Source organism: Corvus cornix, chromosome 1A (assembly GCF_000738735.6).
Source record: "Corvus cornix cornix isolate S_Up_H32 chromosome 1A, ASM73873v5, whole genome shotgun sequence".
NCBI lineage: Eukaryota > Metazoa > Chordata > Aves > Passeriformes > Corvidae > Corvus > Corvus cornix.
In genome coordinates this window covers 5,594,234-5,615,113 of record NC_047057.1, presented here as the reverse complement: position 1 = coordinate 5,615,113, position 20,880 = coordinate 5,594,234, and the positions used below count along the sequence as shown (strand labels likewise).

Sequence of the window (20,880 nt, the reverse complement as noted above, 5' to 3'; positions counted from 1 at the left end):
AAATCTAAACTAACATCACTGTTACTAAAATACTTGTTTTAATATATTTGTTTTCCTGGTGTATTTTCTTTCTGTCCCTGAGAGTTTCTGCTGCCTTAATGAACTGCTCAACCTAACAACTCATTCCTTCAATGTCTTTACTTCTTTTCATTCTAGTCTTGCACTTCTGGAAATCCTGACACACCACAATGCACAAATGGTGTAACTCTCTCTCTCTTTCTAGTTAGCTCCTTGCTATCTAACAGCAGATAAGGGTTTGCTTCTCCTTGTGCTAATGACTCACAGAATTTCCTGTCCAAGGATTGAGACCTGCTCTGTTACCCACTCACCCAACTTGTGTAGCATTTTAGGCACCTGGTGTGACTCTTGGGGTGTCCTGTGCAGGGCCAGGAGCTGGACTCGATGATCCTTGTGGGTCCCTTCCAACTCAGGATATTCTATGGTTCTATGATTCTAATTTCTGCTTCTCTTTTCCCCAAAGCAAAAGCAATTCAGCACTGTGCAGGGATGTCCCAGCCTGCATGCAAGGTGCACAGATGGAAAACAGCCTCACGTGCATCCAAAATTGGTGGGAGAAACAGAGTTAGCCCCCAAGTCAGCAAGTGCTCTGCCTTGCTCCTGGGAGCTGTAAGCCATCATGCAAGAGCAGTGTTCTGCAGGCAGTCTGCAACAGCTGAGAAAAGCTGTGCTCAAGCTCTCCCTTCCTACCCCAGTATCCCTGCGGAGCTCCATGGCACACCAGTGGGGCTTGGGGCATTGAGCTGAGCAGCACTACAGAAATAGCTTTGTCTCCCACCAGGAGGATCAAACAGGGTCGGAACACTTGAGCATCCTTTACCTGGTTGGATAACCAGACCTGCACAGCCCGTGGGGGAGTGGTCTGTAATAAGGTCAGGTTTGGGCCACGTGAAACTCAAAACACGGGGTCTGTTCTTCCCTTGTGTGCACCGTCATAGTGAAAAACTGTGGGTTTACGTAATCATCAGCGTGCAGTCAAGGCTGGTGATTGCGCTCTACAACTTCCTTGGCTACAGCTGCAGCCAAAGCAACGTTACTCTTCAGCTTCCTTTTTCTAGTTATCAGCAGAAATTTAAAGCAGAATATGCCTTGATTAGATAAAGCTATTCAGGATATGCAGGAGGTTGTGCAGTTTGCTAGAGCAAAGTGGGAGAAACATGATTTCATGTTCCTGTGATGGATGTGCTAAAGCAGTGATGTGAAACATCACAGAACAGAGGTTACAGAGGTTATTTCTGGGTCAATATGGAGTGAATGAATAAATATGTGAATTAACTAGGATGAAATACTAAAGCAGGCTTCAGAGATGATTTTGGGACCTGTCTCCTGAAGTGAATGCACACCTTGCCTGTCATCTGCCCTTTCCCACCCACCATGACTTTTCATCTGCAAGTGCTGGATCTAGTTAAACTCCACTTGTTTCTTTTCAGAAATGTCTCTGGCTCACAGTGAGTTTGGATTACTTAAACACTGCTTGCCCAGGTAACTGAGAAGAGCAAGGAGGTGCCAACTTCACCCTGAAACCAGGAAAGGAAAAATTCTGGGAAAAATCCTGTGGTGGCAAGAATGCTGCTCTGGGGCAGTCAACACTGGGGTCAGCCTGGGATGCCCATCTTCCATTTGGCTTCATTATTCTCCCACTTAACCTCAATGTTTTGGTCCTTTATCCTTTGTTTCCCAATAAAGACTGATTTTTTTCCTTTCTGTAGATGACAGCTGTGCTCAAACCATCCCTTGGGATTTCTCACCCTCTGGGTGAGAAAAACAGTGGTGCCTGAAGCTTTCAGGAGCCATCCTGCAAGGTCCCTGCAATGGGAATCCTGCTTTAACAACTCCTGCACTGAGAAGAGCACCAACAGCCACAACAGATTGCATTCCTGGCCCTCAAGGAAAGAAAAAAGAGAGAATCCACAACATTCTGCTATAGAAATGGCTCATTCCCAGGCATGGGGAAGCATTTATTTGATCAAGCAGCACTAACACTTCCGTGGAAACAGAGGAAACAGAACCTATTTCCACACACGCACCATCCCAGGAAACTCTCAAGTGCAAATAAGCAGCATGATATAAGGTATTCCACAGTCACCTCACCAATTTGTCCCCTGGACTGGATTTTTAACTTTACGAAGACATTTTGTAGAAAATTGTGTAAGAGAACAGGAAGTATCAGGTGTAACAGGCACTTCTCATTGTTAAGTATTCCCCAACATGAAAAAATTGTTTAATCGTTACCAAACTTATTCCACCTTTGTTGGTTTTTTTTCCATTTTGGAGAATTAAGAGTCTTAAGGATCTGGCTTTTTTTCTTCTTCACAGGAGGAGGCACTAAACATGACTGACATCCAGAGCAATCAGTCAATTGAAAACTCAGATAAATGTGTGGGTCAGAACATCTTCCTGCTGCTGATTGTGGAGGGTTCCAATGCCAACTGCTGGGGCTGGTAGAGGAGGTCTGCTCACAAGATGGAGCTGAAATTTGAGTTGTGGGGAAGTTGTTAATGAAGGACAGAATCACATCTCGAGGTCCTGATGCCACAGTGATATCTGCTGTCAGATACTGGGCAGTCCCAGCTGGAGGTAATGCAGGAAGTTATCCCCCCATCTCCCAAAGACCATGGCTCCAAGGACATTATAGTGCATGATCTGCCAGAGCAAATGACACCTCTGCATTCTCCTCCTATTCCCCTACCTGGGATCTTTCATTATCCTGTCTACTTTGACTGAACACCATGTAAAATAAAGCTCCAGTCCTGCTCTTCACCAATGGTGCTATAAAGAGCAGAGGTAGCTGAAATTAGAACACATATTTGATTTAGGCATCAGAATTAGGTTTATGTTGTAAGCACCTTTGCATTCAAGGAGAACTTCAAACTTCATTTTAAAGACTAAAACACCTGGGAGACATCTTACCTTAAGCCCCAGCTGCTTTTCAAACCGTGGAGACACAAAGGACCATGGACCCATGTTCTGTGGTTCTTCCTGACTCCAGATGAAGACTAAAGGAAGGATAAGAGTACATAACAAACATACATATTTATCTTTCCAGCAAAGAAAGAAAAAAAATTTTTGTTTCCGTAGCACCTCTGTTTTTCTGTCTTGCCACTACCTTTGAAATGAAGGCATGCCACACTCAATTCCCTTGCAGGTCACAGCTGAATTCAAACCCAAAGTATGTCCACCATTAGGGTATACTGTGTGTATATTCTGCTTTTCTACTGCTGTTTTCAAAAGCTACTAAAAGGGCTGGACTGCAAAGACCAATGCAAAAAAAGTCTCAAATGGTTTGCTCTAATTTTCCGTGCTGCTTCTTGGAAGCTAACAATAGCAGAGAAACAAGTTCTTTTAGCACAAGTGATAAACATTTCTGGAACATCCCACTCCAGAAACACTTGGATGTATGAGGGAGAGAACAAAGAGGAAAAAGCCACTAAAGCTCTTCATCTTAAAAGGCAGGCAACAGATTTAGTTCAGAACTTCAAAGAGACTAGAAAACAAAGGTAGAAGCCTGGTGGACCTTTTGCATGGTTGTATTTGCTCAACACTTGCTGTAGAGCTTCCAGGGGGAAAGGACAGAGCTCTTCAAGTCTCAGAATAGCTGTGCTGTGCTGCTTCTCTCCCAGTGTTTCTCTTTGCTTCACCAGAGCGTAGTAATGCTTTCCAGAACACAGCACCACACGGGTGACACTAAAATAAAATAAGAATGTTTCCAAGTTTAGTGTTTTACAGAAACTTGATGCAGAACAGCTTCACACTTCCAACCAAAGCAACCAGTCAAACTTCAAAGACAACTTTATAAAGCTAAATTGCTTCCCTTAGACCATCTTTTCTCTTCTTTGCTTTCCCTTCTCTCCCACTCCCCTCCAACAGTTGGCAACCTAACCTTTGGGCACAGTACGCCAGAGCTCAGAGGTCCTGTTTCTTCAGTAATTCTGGGAAAGTTACCTTACAATGGGATTGATCTCTCTTAGCCCTGACTATGTAAAAATTAAACACCCAGTCAAAGCTAGTCATCTCTGCACTCTCTGTAGAAAACAAACCAGAGGGAGAGAAGTCCCTCCAGAGGACAATTCTCTGTGATGCCAAAGCAGGATTGCCTGCTGGAGAGACACTACACCCTCCTGCAATCACAGAGGTCTTGGCTGTCTAATCTTACTGGACAAAGCAACGAGATAAACTGCACGCTTTGTGCCTCACCATCCCACTTAAAAAACCCAAGATGCTAAAGTACTTCCAGCCTTTTGATTGGGGGTCAGGAAGCAAATATGAAGAAGGCTCAGACTTGGGTACTACTGGGGCAAGGAGCAGATAAGGGAAAAAAAATTAAAGCTGAATTGGTCATTGTGAACAGGACTTACTGTAACATCTGAAGGGAGAGAGATAGAGATATACAAACAATTTATTATTGCCCCACCTCATAAGCTCAGGCATTCCAGCCCCAGAACAAAAACTCTGGGTTCAGTTTTGGGCCCCTCATGACAAGAAAGACACTGAGGTACTGGAGGCTGTCCAGAGAAGGGAATGGAGCTGGGGAAGTGTTGGGAGCACAAGTTCTATGGGGAGAAGCTGAGGGAGCTGGGGGAGCTCAGCCTGGGGAAAAGGAGGCTCAGGGGGGAACTTATCACTCTCTACATCTCCCTGACAGGTCGTAGCCAGGTGGGAGTTGGTCTCTCAGGTAACACACAATAGGACAAGAGGAAACAGCCTCAAGTTGCATCAAGGGAGGTTTAGACTGGACGTTAGGAAAAATTTCTTCACTGAAACAGTCAAGCAGTTGAACAGGCCTCCCAGGGCAGTGGTGGAGTCACCAGCCTGGAGGTATTTAAATGTCTAGATGTGACACTTGGGACATGGTTTAGTGGTGGACTTGGCAGTGCTGGGCTAAGATTGGACTTGATGATCCAAGCTAAACAAATCTATGATTCTATGATTCGTCACAGCTGCTCCCAGTGACTGTCAGCTAATGGACATGGTGCAGAACAGGACCCACCAGGTTGGTAACTACAGTCACAAACTCCGGGTGAGGCCAAGGGCTGACAGACTGAACACTTCACTGTTTTGCAGACAGATGTTGTAACTACCAACAATTACCAGAAGAAAAGGAGAGGAAGTAAAACTAACCACAGTTGCCCACCATGAAACATTTTCCCCTCAAAGTCACCTCTTTCATATCACCTCAAATTTGAGCTGTTGGGTAGGAGAAAGGGACAGGACATCTCTTTTGAGCTTCTCCTCTAAGAAAGCAGAGCTACCTTTTAGGATCTACTAAGGAGTCACCAATGACAGGCTTGAATGTTGTCCCTGGGGCCATTTCTTCAAAACTTGATACAGCAGCCTACATGAAGGAAGAGTTGGAAGTTACCAAATCTTGCTGCTTTTCCCTCAGGCCAGAGTCAGAAAGAATACTGAGACAGGGTTTTGGTAAGTACAAAATACACAATCTTCCCTCTCCTTCCCATTCCCAGTGAAAAGTGGGATGATAAGGTTCCCAAGGACACCATCAGATCAGGAATGAACCCTACTTCTAGCTCACCTCCACCCAGCTTTAATCCTCTACCTATTTGGCCCCAAACACGCAAAATCCCACTGATTTGACCCCAAAACAGCAATCAGAGAACACAGAGGAAGAAGAACAAGGGGAAGGGAACACAAAAGAGAATAAAGAGAAGGAGAAATAAAAGAAAGAGGAAGGACAATTTTCAGCTTACTGGGAGCCTGAGTAACACTTTGGGAGAAGCAACAATGAGAGGTTTCCTGAAGTTTCGGACCATTTGCCGCCGGAGTAAATGGAAATACTGTGCTGGGGTGGTGGGATGCACGACTGACATGTTGACCTGGTCACCATCAACTCCTTCTTCTGAGCTGTCACACATCTGTACAGGGGAACACAGCAATACCTTGTCAAAAGCTAACAGTGAGACCAATATGGAAGAAAAAATCCAGGCACAAGAGGCACACTGACCTGTATAGGAGCAGATTAGCAAATACACAAATTCAGACATTGGTTGCAAGAGAGGAACAACTTCAGAGAAGAAATGGGTTTAGCATTTAACTGGCAAGATTACATCTGAACTGCCTCTTTTGAGCACGTTGCAACGAGGGCACCGGGAATCCCCATTTTGTATTTTTGCAGCACAGCTCCCAGAGCACTGACTGCCCGTGCTGTGCTGGGGATATGTGACCCTGAGAGGTGTGGTGGGTACCTGTAAGAACCGTTCCATCCGGCAGGACGAGTGCTCAGGGCCTGCACCATCATAGCCATGGGGAAGAAGAATTACTATCCCACTCTGAAGAAGCCACTTGGCCTCACCTAGAAACACAGAACGAGGAGGAAGGAAAGGATGATTTCCACAGAACATAAAGCCACAGAACACATTGCTTTGCACAAACTACTCAGGAAAAAGAAGAGCTAATTTCCACATCATTAAATACGAGCCTGAAACATGCTGCTGGCATTTTGTCCTGAGGTTCTCTACAGTGAAACAACACACATTAGGTGAACTGAAGTTTCTGAAATCATCATGTAGCTCTGGGCTCCCAGAAGACTTATGTCTCCACATGGAGCACATGACAGTGAAATTTTAAAACTTCATCTCTACATGTGTGATCCCAGCAGCATCCTGTGAGCCAGTCCTGGCTAACACAGCAGTGCTCATTCCCCTGAGCTCTGCCAAACCTCCTGCACAATATAAGAGATTACAGTCAAATCCAGAAGGTAATTCATCCCAGCTTCAAATACATGTGGGTGGGATAAGAGGGCCTCTGAATTTCCATCTATGACTACAGAGGTTTTATATCTGAGAACTCAGAAAACCTGTTAGAGTCAAACTTAGTAAGGTGGTGTTGTGGGGTTTTTTGTTTCTTTGTTTTAAATAATCACTATTTTCCTTCTCTATTGCTTCAGGAGTTTTTCAGATGCTTCATAAAGGGAAGGTACAGTCTATAAAGCTATCAACCATATATACACACAGTAAAATAAATGTGGGGGAAGAAAGGCCATAAATATAATTAATTGTCCTTTTGTAATGACTGTACTCTGCCAAGGAGTCTTTCATTTTCAATGTACTGTCTTCAGAGAAAAGCTGCGCAGAAGTCAGGACCTCACGGGCAAGCTTACAGAACTCCTTGAGAAAACAGAATTCTTTGCACAACATGTTGCCCTTTTACTTGAAAGAGGAAGGATTTTCTAAAAAAGTGCATAATACAAACGATTGATTCTTAAATATATTAGTTCCTTGTACACTCACCTCCAGAAATGAAAGTGTCAAATATTATCTGGGCTCCATTAAAGAAGTCTCCAAACTGAGCTTCCCAAATTGGCAGTAACTTAGGGCTCTCAATACTCATTCCATATTCAAAACCAAGCACAGCTTCTTCAGACAAGGGACTGTTACTCACCTAACAAAAGGAAATTGTTGGGAGGGGTGGGTGAGGACAAAAACAACCAAGGGTTAAGAACCCTTGGAATCAGGCAATCACTGCTGGGCACACTGAGGACATGAACTCCTAAAGGCAACTGGGAGTCTGATTTTTTGCTGTTTTGCTTTTGAATGAAGGCACTGAGGGGAAAAGAATAATACCTGATCTCTCAAGGAAAAGCAAACCCCCTTGTTAAAGTTGTAATTTGTAACAACAAAGAATAGGGATGCCCTGACAGTTTTTATGTCCCTGTATCTGGGGTTTGCCAGAACATACATACTGCCTACATATGTCTCAGCAGCTTTAAAAAATGGATTGTTTCAGCACAACCTGAAGAATCAGGTCTTGTGGGCCACAGAACCTACCTCTAGGAAACCTTTCTGGTCTGGGGACATGTGATTCAGAGGAATGTAGGTATCATCTGTCTCCTGGCAAACCAACATCGCGTGTCGTTGGCTAAAGGTTCCTCTGCCAACATCTTGTCCACTTAGTCTGATATTAAACCCTTGCCAAGCAACAAACAAAACACCAAATCAGCAAGTCATGGAAAAAGAAAACATGCAGGAAATAATTCTATCTCTTGTTATATCTCTTCTTGGATTTCCCCTCATCAGCAGCATCAAATCTGAGATGCAATTCTTAACCAGCAACAGCTCCAAGTCACAAGCACACAGATGCTCTGACATTATTTTGGGTAAAATGGTTCAATTTACTGAAGCAAACTGAAAAAAAATGTGCATTCTGTATCATATGTAAATGGAGATTTGAATTCAGGCTAGAGAGGAAGGAGAAGAAATAGTAGCATAAAGCACACAAAGTACTTGGGAGCCCCACTGATGTCATCTGCACTGCTCACGTGCTCATCTCTATGCACAAATGTTTTTGCGGAGTGGGAGGGAGCTACAGTTCTTTGAAGATATTTAAGACTCAGTCTACAAATATTAGTGACATATAGGATTCATATTTACCTTCTCTTAGACCATGCAAATTGTCAAATTTATACATCATATCAATCTTTTTACTTAGAAACACCTAAGAAATCTAATGTTATCCTTTATTGACATTAAAGCAAAAATATTTTACTGTCTGCTGTCTAGTTGCCTCTTACCTTGGCTCAGCAGAGAACCAAATGCTAAAGTTTCAGCTGTTGCCCAGTCCAGCTTTTTTCCTTCCTCTATTTTTTGAACTCTTGACTAAACAAGTAAAGAACAAGAAAAAATTACTATTTTGTCTTTTTCCATCTGTAGCTCTTTTGGTGGCCCAGACTAATATTAGAAGCTAGGAAAAACACTACACACTATGGAGAGAAATGCTATATTCCTGCAGCCAGCTTAGGTTGAATTTGAATACAGTCTTATTTCAGCACATCCTGAAGAAGGTTGCCTGAGGACCACAAAACCATGGATGATCCATGTGTTCACCTTCCAGTCAACAAACTGTGGACTGATTAATTAATCCTAGTCTGAAAATACGAAAAATCTTAGCACAGCACAAAGTGCAGTCTTGGCAGACTTCTGGTCTGTCTGGTTAGCAGTGATGAAAGATACCAGGTGTAAGTATTTCAGTCTCCAGAACTCCTCCCTGTTCTGGCCTCCAGAACTGCAGACAAATGATCACACTGAGCTGTGGAGTTCTTGCCTTGGGCTGGGAAGACAAAAACATCAGTCTTTTGAAATACTCAACTCACATCCTCTCTCTGGCTGCCAACCAGACACCTGCACACACTCATCATCCATCAGAGGGAAACATTCACAAACCCAAAACCGACCCAAACCAAACACAAACTTAGGAGCTATCAAACCCTGACTGTCAAACTTGGCCACATGTTGTCTTATGTTTATATATATAAGTCATAAAACACTCACTACTGGCTTTAGAAACTGTGTACACTATTGCCAGGTTCCTGAGTCATTCCCTCACAAAGTACTCATTCTAATTACCAACTATATAAATATTAGTAAGTTATCATAATAGTTTCTTTCTACTTGTAAGAATAATAAACTGTATATGAGCTTTTTTCTTCATTGCAATAAAATATTGTTGAAATAACAAACTAAAGTATATGGTCAGACCTGGAGAGGAAGATACATCATCTTCAAAACTGGAGGAAAAATGGCATCATCTCAGCCCTGAAACAGAGTGAGCTGTTTTTCCTAGAGAATACCATGCTATTCTTTAACTGGAAACCCTGCTGTGTTTAGTCTTTTCCCTGTAACAGGCTGTACCTTTGAGCCATGGGATCAGAAGTATCATGACATTCTACTCACCTGTGCATAGGTCTTCAGGAGATGGCTGTGCATCTGGAGCTCTTTGGGCACCTCCACAGACTTGACTCCAATGAACTGCAGGAGTGGCACAGGCATCCCGGTGTCCCAGGTGGTGATTTTAGCAGAAGGCTCAACAAAGCCCTTCCAGTGAGCCTGCAGGTTGGTAGGAGGTGGACTGTACGAAGTCATGTTGGCAAGGTGATCGTTCAGCTTGGAATAGTACGTGGTCTTTATCTCAGACACTTCAGCCTCAGTCATGAGCCCAGCAGCCGTGAGGTGTTCTGCGTATGTGTCTGGGATACTCTTACGGGATCTGCCAGGGAGGGAATCAAACCCCATAGATATTAAGCCTAAAAACAATGTCACAGGAGAACAAGGAAATACCATCTTAGTACAGTCAGGTACCATGAAAAACTCATATGAACAGTGTCCCGGTCTATTATACTTATTTGCATGAAGTTCACTTTCCTGGCTTTTCAGAAAGATAACAGTTCTCTTAGAGATGTGTTTTATAGTCCTTTATTAATAAAAGTAAAAAAAAAAGTGCTATAATTGGCAGTTAAAAGTAAAAACAAGTCAAAACCCCCTCTGTGCTACCATGCATATTTTCTTCAGAGAAATTCACAGTAGGATTTCCGCACTGGAGAGAATCAAGGCAACCATTCCACAAATGCTTCACCTAAAATACCAGAATTCACTGGCAAGTGAATTTTTGTGTGTTTTTCTTTGAGGGTAAGGATGGAATCTGAATACATTTAAATGCTTATAGAGATGAGTCCCCACTGGACACAGCAGGACCAGGCAAAGACAGGACAAACATCATGCTGGCTTCCTGCCCATTCTCCCACATTATTCACGCTTCTCCATGGCACACAGAAGGCAACTTTGCCCTCTGATTACCAGTGGTCAGAAATTTGAAATCCAAAAGCTGTGTCCAAGATTGTTCTACGAAAAGCACCAAGCCACACATTCAAGAGCCAACAGTAGTGATTCCCCACATTAACATCTCATTATCAGACTCACACTGTAGTGAAGGGCTGCTGACAGTGTAGTGCATTTACATAAAGACCTGTGGATATGTCAAAGGATCTCACACAGAGACTTCTGTTGCAGTAGCAAGACTGAGGTGGTGCAGACATATTTTGGTGGTGCAACCCTTACCTGATGATTTTGTACATGCTGGGGTTGGTGAAGAAGGGCTCATCAAGCTCATTGTGGCCCCACTGCCTGTAGCACAGCAAGTCCACGATCACATCCCGGCGGAACTGGCGCTGGTACTCCACAGCCAGTCGTGTGGCACGGACAACTTCCTCAGGATCATCCCCGTTCACATGGATAACTGCACATCCAACAATTTTACCTGCCCAGGGATCCAAAACAGAACAGGAATCACACCCAGCCCCTTCCAAAGAAAGCAGATACACACCTGTTCCGCTGAAACTACAGACAACCCATATGAAGTAAATATAATAAAAACAAATCCAATAAAGATGCTCTTTGTGATGAGAGCTGGGGTAAGGAGAGGAGTCTTGCCTGCGAGAAAGTGCAATTAGCCCAACCTGTTGTATTTGTCAGTTTGAGCACAACTTCTTTATAAGCACTTTTTCCCAGAGGACTTCCCAGACACAGTTCCTGCGTCATATTAATCTGGTAGTATACAGGGATTGGGAGAGAACTACTTGATTGCTTTTCTTTCAAACAGAAATTGAGTTTTATTTCCTTCTTATCCTAAGTTATCACTACTATGAATTCATACAGGCCAAAAGCAACCTTCTCCCTTATTAGTAGGGAATATCATTCTGTCCACTGCTCCTCCAGGCACAGAAATCTCTTCACTAAAGAGAACACTCTAAAGTTTCAATATCTTAACACCCTCTCCTGTATGGCAATTTGGCTGTGAGCAGCAGTGCTCCTTTGTACCTGTCCAAATTCTGAGAAGCTAAGATACTTCAGCCATTCCTGGCTCATGTCAAGTTTTTCTCCCTAGCAAAATACTAAAGGTCAGCTACAGCCCCTCCTCACTGACAGGTAAGAAGAAAGGAAAACTAAGGAAGGAGGCAAAAAACCAAACCCAAAGAAAAACAATCCATAACACAAAACCAGCCCAGGGAAAACAGTAATAACATATGCTATCTACCTTATCAGATTTAATGAACCTACTTGTTTGGTTTGATGAAACCATAAGACAAACAGTTGACGTTAGGTCAAAAGCATACAAAAGTGTATTTTTACTTATAGGAGACATATTCAAGATAACTAACTACTATGTCTCTGATCTTACTGATAATACATCTTATAATACCTTTTCAAAAGCTGTCAATAATATGACAGAAACTAGATGAGTTATAAAGATTTCACCGAAATCTTGCAATTATTTTGTCACATCCTGTAAAAATGTGACAAGATTTCCCCTTGATATTTAGTCTTTGCCATGAAGAAGATAGGGGAGGCCGTATTTTTAGCACCTGAATTGCTGCTAGTAGGAGAGAATAATCAATAATAATTTTAATTTCTACTCTACCATGAAACTGGAGTTATATTAGTCTCTCCCTAGAGCTGACAGGCTGTTGCTATAAAAAGTCCATTGCACAGCTTACACTTTCTGACACAACAGGCAATTGCTTGTGACTCAATCCTACATACCAATGTCACTGCAGTACAGAGATGACCTTCCTCGCTCTGGAGGAGTGGTATATCCCAGCTGGTTATTAACAATCAAATGGATGCTCCCACCAACTCTGAAATGTGGTAGATTAGAGAGGGTCAGTGTTTCAGGAACAATTCCTTGTCCAGAGAAAGCGGCATCTCCATGAACCTGCATCAGGGAAGAAGATGGAAAAGTCTCATTAGGAAACACTGGAGGAACAGCAAAATCAAAACCATAACTCATTAAGCAAGACCTTCTAAATTGAGTACATGGAACAGATACAGTTCCAGCTGGACCCACTTCTTAATCCCTCTCAGAATACTGTTTCCATAACTTGAGAGTTTATATAGCCTTACCACTAACACGTCATAGCAGCCAACAAATGTACATAACTGCCTGATGTAATCCCTACCTGGAACTGACTATAACCTCTTAAAACTGTCCCACAAGTGTCCAGGTGACTGCAAGTTTCCTGGCTATGGCAAAGCTGCAGCAGAGGCAACCCCTGAACAAAGGGAGCCACAGTATTCACTACACCTTTGCTGAAGTTAAATGTTGGTGAATTGTGACTGATGCCCATTTCCACCTTACCAAACAGACAACAACAGAAAAACAAGTGGAAAATGAACCAAATGGAAGCACTCAAAACAAAAAAAACTTTCAGAAGGAAATAAAACCTAAGTTCTTAGTTACATTTCAAAATAGCAATAGCAAATAAATATTGCAAATAAAAAAAATTGTTTGGAAGGGGAAGGTAGAATACTGTGATATCCAACCCAGGTTTCCAAAAAAAGCTAGAGATACTGGAGTGAATATCATCTAGCATTTCAATGTTTTGAAATTGGAGACAGTTCTCCATTGATGAATATGATCACAGCTTCCTCAGAATGCAGACTCAATGATTTGGAGATCAAAGTAGCTATGCAGACTGATGTACTTTCTTATTGAAACCAATGACAGTTCTACTTTCTAGCTATGGAATAGTGGTTTCAAGCCTTCTGCATGTACGCCAAGGTAACAGAGGTGCAATCAACCACTGAAACAGCAGCACTGGGTTTTATACCATTCCAATACAGATTTTTAAGAGGTATCACAGTAAAACAAAGGTAACTACTGCAAGAGAGACAAGCCAGGGTCCCCACTCTATCCCTTACCATGCTACACTTGTTCCTGAAATGTTGGGTTTTCGCTTTTCCCTCCTGGTTTCTTCTGCTGCCTAAGAAGGCTACATATCTCGGTGATAGCATTTGAGTGAAGACCCTAAAACATCTGAGAAAACTTTATGGCCTTTAGCACATCCCAAAGCATTAAAGCTTACAGACAATGTGACTATTCAACTACACAAGACTCTTCATATGCATCTCAAACCCCAGAGGATTCAATTCCTGTGGTGCAGGTAGGATTTTACCCATTCTACCAAAAAGATGGAGACAGTTTTTGCTAGGGCACATTTTTCTCTGGGCTGCATTAGCAAAAAGCTAAAAGAAAGGTCATCATCAACTTTAATTCACCAAACAGTGACGCTGAGAGTGGAATTTGTTTCTGGGAGATATTACTCTCAGATTTCGTTTCAAATCAGAAACATCTGTAGTTGCCTGATATCCCGGAAGTGGAGTTAAGCTATGTGAGAAGGTGAAAAAGAAACCTCTCTCCAGCAGAGATGGACAATTAAATGCTGCAGAGGTGTCCATGGGCAGTTAACTGAGAAGAGTTTTATAATCCTTACAAATTCTGAGCACACTGATGTTCCAGAAAAGAAGACCTTCAGACCCTGGACAACGAAGCTCACCACTGACAATGGCACCTTAACTGATCTTTACTCATTCTCCCCTCAAGCTCTGGCACTGACACTTGTGGAAGAAGAGAAGAAATGCCAGTATAAACTTCAGTTCAGAGTTCAGAGTTCAGAGTATCTACACTTCTCAAGAGAAAGCACTGTAAAAACAGAAAGTCCAAAGAGAAACAAGATTCTGAAACACAAGGTGCCTGCTTTCATCTCTTTTCTCAGCTAGCTGAATGAGAGCAGTTAACAGTTACAACTAAAAATTTGCCTGTTTTCAATCTAACTCTTGTATCTCTTGAAGACAATCACAAGTAATGACATCAGGTTCCATAATACATTTTCTTCCCTTTAGGAATACTTTGAGTCAGTTTTTTACTGCCATGCAGGCGTTTAGCTCAGAACCAAATGTTTCTCTTCTCTATGATGCAATCCTCCCTACCACTGCGAATCCTAAAAAGTTAAATATTTCTTGGATAGAGAGGGTCCATTTATCCTGAAGAATCCTTGTTTAAAGAGGCATAGTACTTTCATTACTATGTGGTGAAGATCTAACGTTATGAAAAAGAAACAATAGTATCTTCTCAAACTAAGACATAACTGAAAGATGGAGACACACTGGGCAGCCAAAGTTGCCTGCAATTGCATGCTCTAAAGCCTTATTTTTTATAAAAAAACAAGAACCCAAACTTGCCCAGAATATTTTGCATTCTCATTTCTGCTTTTTCACAATATCCACACCCTTCTAAGAGAAAGCAAAACATTTTTTCAACTGAAATACATTTTCACTCCTACATGTAACTTCCTCCATGTTTGTTACACTTTACAGAACATTTTTACCCAGCTTGTTTTTACTCCTGGTAAAACATTAAGAGTTTGACTCACTTGTTTTTCCAAGTTGAATTCAATGCAAGAGAAGAAAATTGGTGGAAGGAACTATTTAGGATTGCTTCTACAGCTATACAAGTCAGTTCAAGGAGTAAAAACTATTTCCAGCAGTGTCCTCAACAGTACCATGACAAAATGACAAAATTCCAAATCCTCCTGAACATTTTTCAGCCTTGTTGACAGCTCTTCTCCAAACCCATTAATTTGAAAGGCTTCCAGTGGTGGTTTAAATACAAAAGTGAGGAAAGAGCACACATAGCTCTCAATGCAGAATATTATTAAAATAAAGGGAGTTATCAGAATCAGTTATTCAGAAGTCTTAGAAGTGAAATTATTTAAATGCCAGCATCATCAGATATGCCACCTGAAACTCTTCCTTGCCCTCCTCTTTCCCTATAAAGAGGATCCCAGTTCTTGACATCATACATTAATTCAGTTTTGCTTGATATGTCTATGTACACTCCTATTGACATTCTAGTCCTGTAAGTCTTACAAAGATCAATTACAAATTGTAAGCAAAATACCTGCAGGCAAATAACTTTGTCCCCAGGCTGTGCAGAGCTCTCTGGGGAGTAATCTCCATCGAGCAGAGTCTGTTGCCTTGCTCGTGTCTTGCCCACAGCCACTGGGTTGATGGCTTCTAAGTGTGAGGGGTTGGGGAGCAAGGTGACGTGCACGGGTCTGTGGGAGCCGAAGTCAAGATCTACAGAAGATGTCAAGTGGGAGAGAACATCCCCAATGGCTGCTGAATTCTCTGGAAACTCACTCAAACCACGCATCTTGCGGAACATGAGCTGCATGGAAACAGATTTGGTTAAAACCCTTTTCTGATTCATTGACGTGTTGAAAGAAAAACTCTCTCCTACTCCTGAAATTGCAAGGATGCTTCTAAGTAACAGCACATAAAACCCTTCATTAGAGCTCCTTCAACAGTCTCCTGCAGACAGTTCACTGAAGTGTTGATTGGAAGGGAGAACACTCTCACACAGGTAACATTTTATTGCTCCAGCATTTACAACATGGCAAACTTGTAGGGGTTTATTTTACTGCAAACAAACCAGGCAGCTGCCTGTGAGATCATAAATCTCGTACCTCGGGAGGAAGCTGAAGTAAGCCGGCGAGCAGATTAAGCCTTCCCCGATGAGGCATTCCAATGATGATATCTGTGACCCCGCTGTAGGCACACATCTTGAACAGCTCGTGGAAGAAGCCCATCATGCTCTCTGCTCCTTCACCACCGTATCGCTTCACTGTGGCAAACTTGGTGGCCAAGAAGTGATCGAACTCCTATTAAAAACAGGAGAACTTCAGTATTAGGCTATTTTAAGTAGCAGCCTTCTGTTCATAAAATTGAAATATAATTTATGTTTATACCCTTGAGGCATACAAATCTAAACATACCCCTGGAAAGTCTCAGCTCACTCCCCACCCCCACAGTCTGAGACCGGAAGCTATGACGACTATGAAAAATCAGCTCTTATCTCCTCCTAAGCAGAAAAATGTTGGATTGAGGACCAAACTTTCTCTGTCTGACATGGAAGGTGCTTCAAGAAGAACTGTAACACCAGACTAATTTACAAATTCCTTGGTAGTTTACCTGTTTTTGGTGGAAATTAAGGAATGGTGTTCTTTTACAATATAACCCATAACTATCTTGAGATACAAAGTGCTAGCAAAGCAGTGTTTAATTTTGATTTACATTAGGCACAGTCCTTAGTACATAGGTAGAATGCTTGAGAGAAGAAAAATAAATGAATCTGTATTTACTTCATTTTCTTCTCACTTCATTCCATTCACCTCCTCCTAGAAAGCTCTAATAAGTGACCAAGTTTTGGAAGCACTGGAAATTTCTTTAGTTTTTGCAGCTGAAGACAGAAACTCAATGAAGTCTGTAACTGAGAAGGGAAGACTAAGCCACACCCAAAGATCTGAGCCAAATGCTAGTTGAACAATATTAAGTTCTAAGGAATAACGTACACAAAACTAATCACATATAAAAGCAGTTTATTTCCTGTCAGGGTTAAATTATACACTCTTAGTATAGTTCTGGTCATACTGAAATCAAAGTAGGGCACATCAGGGTCCCAATATCAACCTCCTGTGTCACCATCAAATTCCTCTAACTGCCAAAGAGGCAACAAAAAAAAAAGGAAGTGGGCTATATACTTCTGTTTAGTCATTGGTAAATATTACATTTAACACTCCTTCCACTTGGAAAACTGGAAACAGGGACACTTTCCCAGATCCTGCTCTTCTACCTTTCCAACCTTCACAGATCCTTCTCTTCTACCTTTCAATCCTTCTGGATAACATGGGAAGAAAAGGTGAAAAAAATTAAAACTTTTCACAGTACAAAAGTATTGGAATAAATTTTCTCTGTACATTTCAAAAGTGCATAAACATTTCACTTCCTTACAGAAGGCATTGAACAAAGGTTCCTTCCTGAAAAGCACCGTATTTGGCAGTGCTATATGATAACACTTCAGTCCAGCTCTGATTTTTTCTTCCAAAATCTTGAGGGACAACATACTTTAAGGACAGTAAAACAGATCAGCATGAGGGTGAGAGGGAACACAGAGCAGCTAAGCAAGAGCACAAGACTTCACAGAGCTCTGCTCAACCTTGTGCTCCCATCAATAACATTTAATATGAGCTGTCAGATCATTAATCTTAGAGGATCTCACTTTTGAAGACTGATTATTCATGGGTTTATAGCATCATTATTTCAGTAATGGCTGGTAAGTAAATTCAGCAACAAACTCCAATGAGATTCCTGCACTGCACTGCTTCAGGCAAAACCGTGTACTTCTTCCTCCTGCACACTGTCAAAGCCTTTCAGGACAGTGATTGTTCTTTTTCTGCATGAATCATGTCCAGAACAGTAAAGGATCCATGACAGACCCCATGACTATTACAACCCAGTAACAGGGAACAAAGTACCTGGGACTCCAGCATCAGTTTGCACAAGTGCTTTTTCTCTTCAGGTGTAAATGCTTCTTGCTTTAGCTCTTCAAACCTTTTAGCAAACCATTCTCTCTCCTCCAAAGTTGGAAGCTGGCTTGTTTCTATGGAAATATGCCCGCAGTATATATGGTCCAGGTAAGCCATCACATCCTCTACAGAAGCCTCTTCTTTTCCCATGTTTATAAGTCCTGGTGGGAAATAAATGTTATTAGTCAATTTGGGGGAGGAGGGGGAAGCACTAAGACCTGTTTTAGAGAAAATAAAGCATTGAGAGAGAACCCCCTCCTTTGTTTAAGGCGACAGCAAGACTCTAAGGGAGCCAAGAAGAGACAATTCTTGACTTCTGCCCTTGTACTTTCAAATCTTCACTACAGTGTTAGGTATTATGGTAATCATGGAATGTTACAGTAACACAAGTAATTAATGTTTAACCTCAGTAGCTGTAGGAACAAGTACAAATTTTCATGGTTTCTTAGGATGCTAGGAAGCAGCCTCTCACTGCACTATGATTTCTGCAACAGACATGTAGGCTGAAGTTGACAATTTCCTGTCCAACAGTTTTCATTACTGATTGAGCCACCACTCAATATCTGACTCTTCCACAGAGGCCACAGCCCCTCAATAAATTGCCCACGAACAGCATTTGCTGTGATAGGGCTGTGGACTCACCTGTAGTAACGAGAGGACCCTGAAGAACTTCAGCCAGCTCTTGGATTTCAGGTACCAAGTTCATAACAGCCCGGCCAGCAAACAGTGGGTTTATTTTGGCTGCTTTGTGGCCATGTTCAGCATAGGCAGTTATTAAACGAGCAAGAGCATGGTCAACTAAAACCAAAAAGAAAGCAGAACAGTTATCACACACATGCTCAGATTAAATTCACTTACAGCATCAACACAGGAATGTTTTGTCCGCTGGCAACCATCAAGGTTCTGGCTGGAAAAAGAGCTTTTCTATGCAGCTGTTTCCACTTTATTAACCCACAACAGCTCCCATCAGCAAACTTCTACATCTGCTCCCCCATCCAATTCTCAAGCAAGTACACTCTAGATTTCCCTCACAGCTCCCCTCATAAGTTAGGCTCCTGTACACATATGAAAAGCTATTTCATTTTGCTTCAAATCTCTTCACAACAGGTATGTCCAAGTCAAGAACAGCACATTACTAGTGTATAAAGTCTTATTTCCTAACCAGCTCAATCCTATCACTTATGCTCCCTAGCTCCTTGCTGGAAAGACAGAAGGATTGGGCCTTAACAATAATTCAGGTCCCATGACTTCAAGAAACCAAAAGTCTGTCTGCAGGAGCCAAGAGCATGTGCTGAGCCAAATGCTGTAAAAATTATCAACAAAGACAGAATTTGACCAGCTGAGAGGTCACACACACATTACTGTCACTGAGCACAGGCACAGACCAGGGTGATAAACTGCAAACAATAAAACATACTGCAAACACAGTTTGCTACAAATTAATGATACGAACCAGTTTATAAAGCATTCCTGATGTGGAGGGTTTTTTCATCCTGGTAGAAACACAGCACTGACAGTAGTCAGGTCTGAAGGCTTTTGTTTTCCAAAAATTGCAATTCTCAGACCATATCACAAAGTTATTTCTCTGACATTTGTATTTCTATTGCCGACACTCTCCTCCAGCCATTACAATCACAGTCGGCCCATTCAAAGCAGGCCCTTTTCTCTACTGGGTTCTACAGCAGAGGGACATAATCCAGACATAAGGCTAACATCACCCACAATGCTCTCAGAAAGGAGGCCATTTAATGCAATTTAAAAATGTTACATAAATATATGTTAATCATTAACAAGGAGGCCACTTTGTGACAGGCCTCAGTGTCCAGGAGTTACTTGTTTCACTCCTGCTTCTGAGCAGTGGGTTTAGTTCCTACCAGAGTCTCCAGAGTAAAGGTAACGCAAGGATCACACTCCTACCTTGGAAAGTCTTCTGCTTGCAATCACATTTCTGCACTATAAAACTGAGCTGAAAGCAACACAGTTATTGCTACAGGAGAGAGTTACCTGTATTTAATAATGGAATCATAGAATGTTAAGGGGTGGGAAGGGACCTTAAAGACCATCCAGTCCTAACCCGCCTGCCATGGGCAGGGACACCTCCCGCTAAACCAGGCTGATCAAAGCTTTATCTAGTCTGGCTTTGAACACCGTCAGGGCTGGGGCATCCACAACCTCCCTGGGCAACCTGTTCAGTGTCTCACCACCCTCAGTTTAGCTAGTTCAAGCACCATGATACAAAAGGAAAATGACAGGCGTGTGGCAGAGGTACTTCTATGAGCAGAACTCTCCGAGAGCCCATTGCTGAGGAAACTTCAGCAGTCGGTGCTCTCACAGCCACTTCAGCCCGTGGAGCGGGGCCAGGCACCCCACGCTTCCAGAAGCTACAGCCAAGAGCTCTCGGAGCGGGTCTGCTCTGCGCTCTGCCCCGCCGGGAACAACACACGCGACACCTCAGAGCGCCCGCTCCGTGCCCGGGCCCCGCTCCGGGGCAGCCTCCGCCGCGCTCCCTCCGCCCGGCGCGGCCCCGGGGTGTCCGACCTGCTCTGCCGGCGCCGCGCTGCTCCGCCGCCCGCCCGCCCGCCTCCTTCCGCGGTTTGTAGCCGTAGACGCCGCGCTCGGTGCGGTACCAGCGCCTCGGGCCACCCCGGCAGAGCGCGCAGCGCACAGCCCGAACCCCCGCCAGGGCCGCCATGGCCATGGCTGCGCTGCCCCCGCCGCCGCCACCGCCCCCGGACCCGCCCCGAGCCCCGGGGGCGGCGCCCGCAGCGGGGCCCCTCAGGGGCTCCTGCAGTGCCGAACTGGTAATGTCCTGGACTGCGAGCGAGGGACATCTGGCGTGCTGTGCCCCGCTCTGGGCTCTTCCGTGAAGGGAG

General features: G+C 43.1%; 1 protein-coding gene across 1 annotated transcript; it reads right to left on the bottom strand.

Annotated features, from left to right (window-relative positions):
- Positions 1–1,937: 1,937 nt before the first annotated feature.
- DHTKD1 (dehydrogenase E1 and transketolase domain containing 1) lies at positions 1,938–20,725 on the bottom strand. Its single transcript, XM_039571158.1, has 17 exons — positions 20,546–20,725; positions 18,650–18,805; positions 17,957–18,168; positions 16,109–16,303; positions 15,541–15,810; positions 12,345–12,516; positions 10,863–11,061; positions 9,702–10,014; positions 8,543–8,627; positions 7,800–7,939; positions 7,263–7,413; positions 6,219–6,325; positions 5,724–5,888; positions 5,268–5,350; positions 3,533–3,702; positions 2,929–3,014; positions 1,938–2,487 (listed from the first exon to the last, which is right to left on the bottom strand). Exons 1-17 carry the CDS (start codon positions 20,703–20,705, stop codon positions 2,386–2,388), a joined length of 2,766 nt encoding a protein of 921 aa, XP_039427092.1. The 5' UTR covers positions 20,706–20,725; the 3' UTR covers positions 1,938–2,385.
- Positions 20,726–20,880: the final 155 nt, after the last annotated feature.

What these genes read in the sequence shown, in the direction of transcription:
- DHTKD1 (XM_039571158.1), bottom strand. Translation starts at nt 20,705, where the DNA reads ATGGCCATGGCGGCCCTGGCGGGGGTTCGGGCTGTGCGCTGCGCGCTC. An exon ending in CAAATACAACCATGCAAAAG is followed by an intron (nt 3,015 to 3,532) that starts GTCCACCAGGCT and finishes TCCTTCCTTTAG; the next exon opens with TCTTCATCTGGAGTCAGGAA. An exon ending in AAAAGCAGCTGGGGCTTAAG is followed by an intron (nt 2,488 to 2,928) that starts GTAAGATGTCTC and finishes CTCAAATTTCAG; the next exon opens with CTCCATCTTGTGAGCAGACC.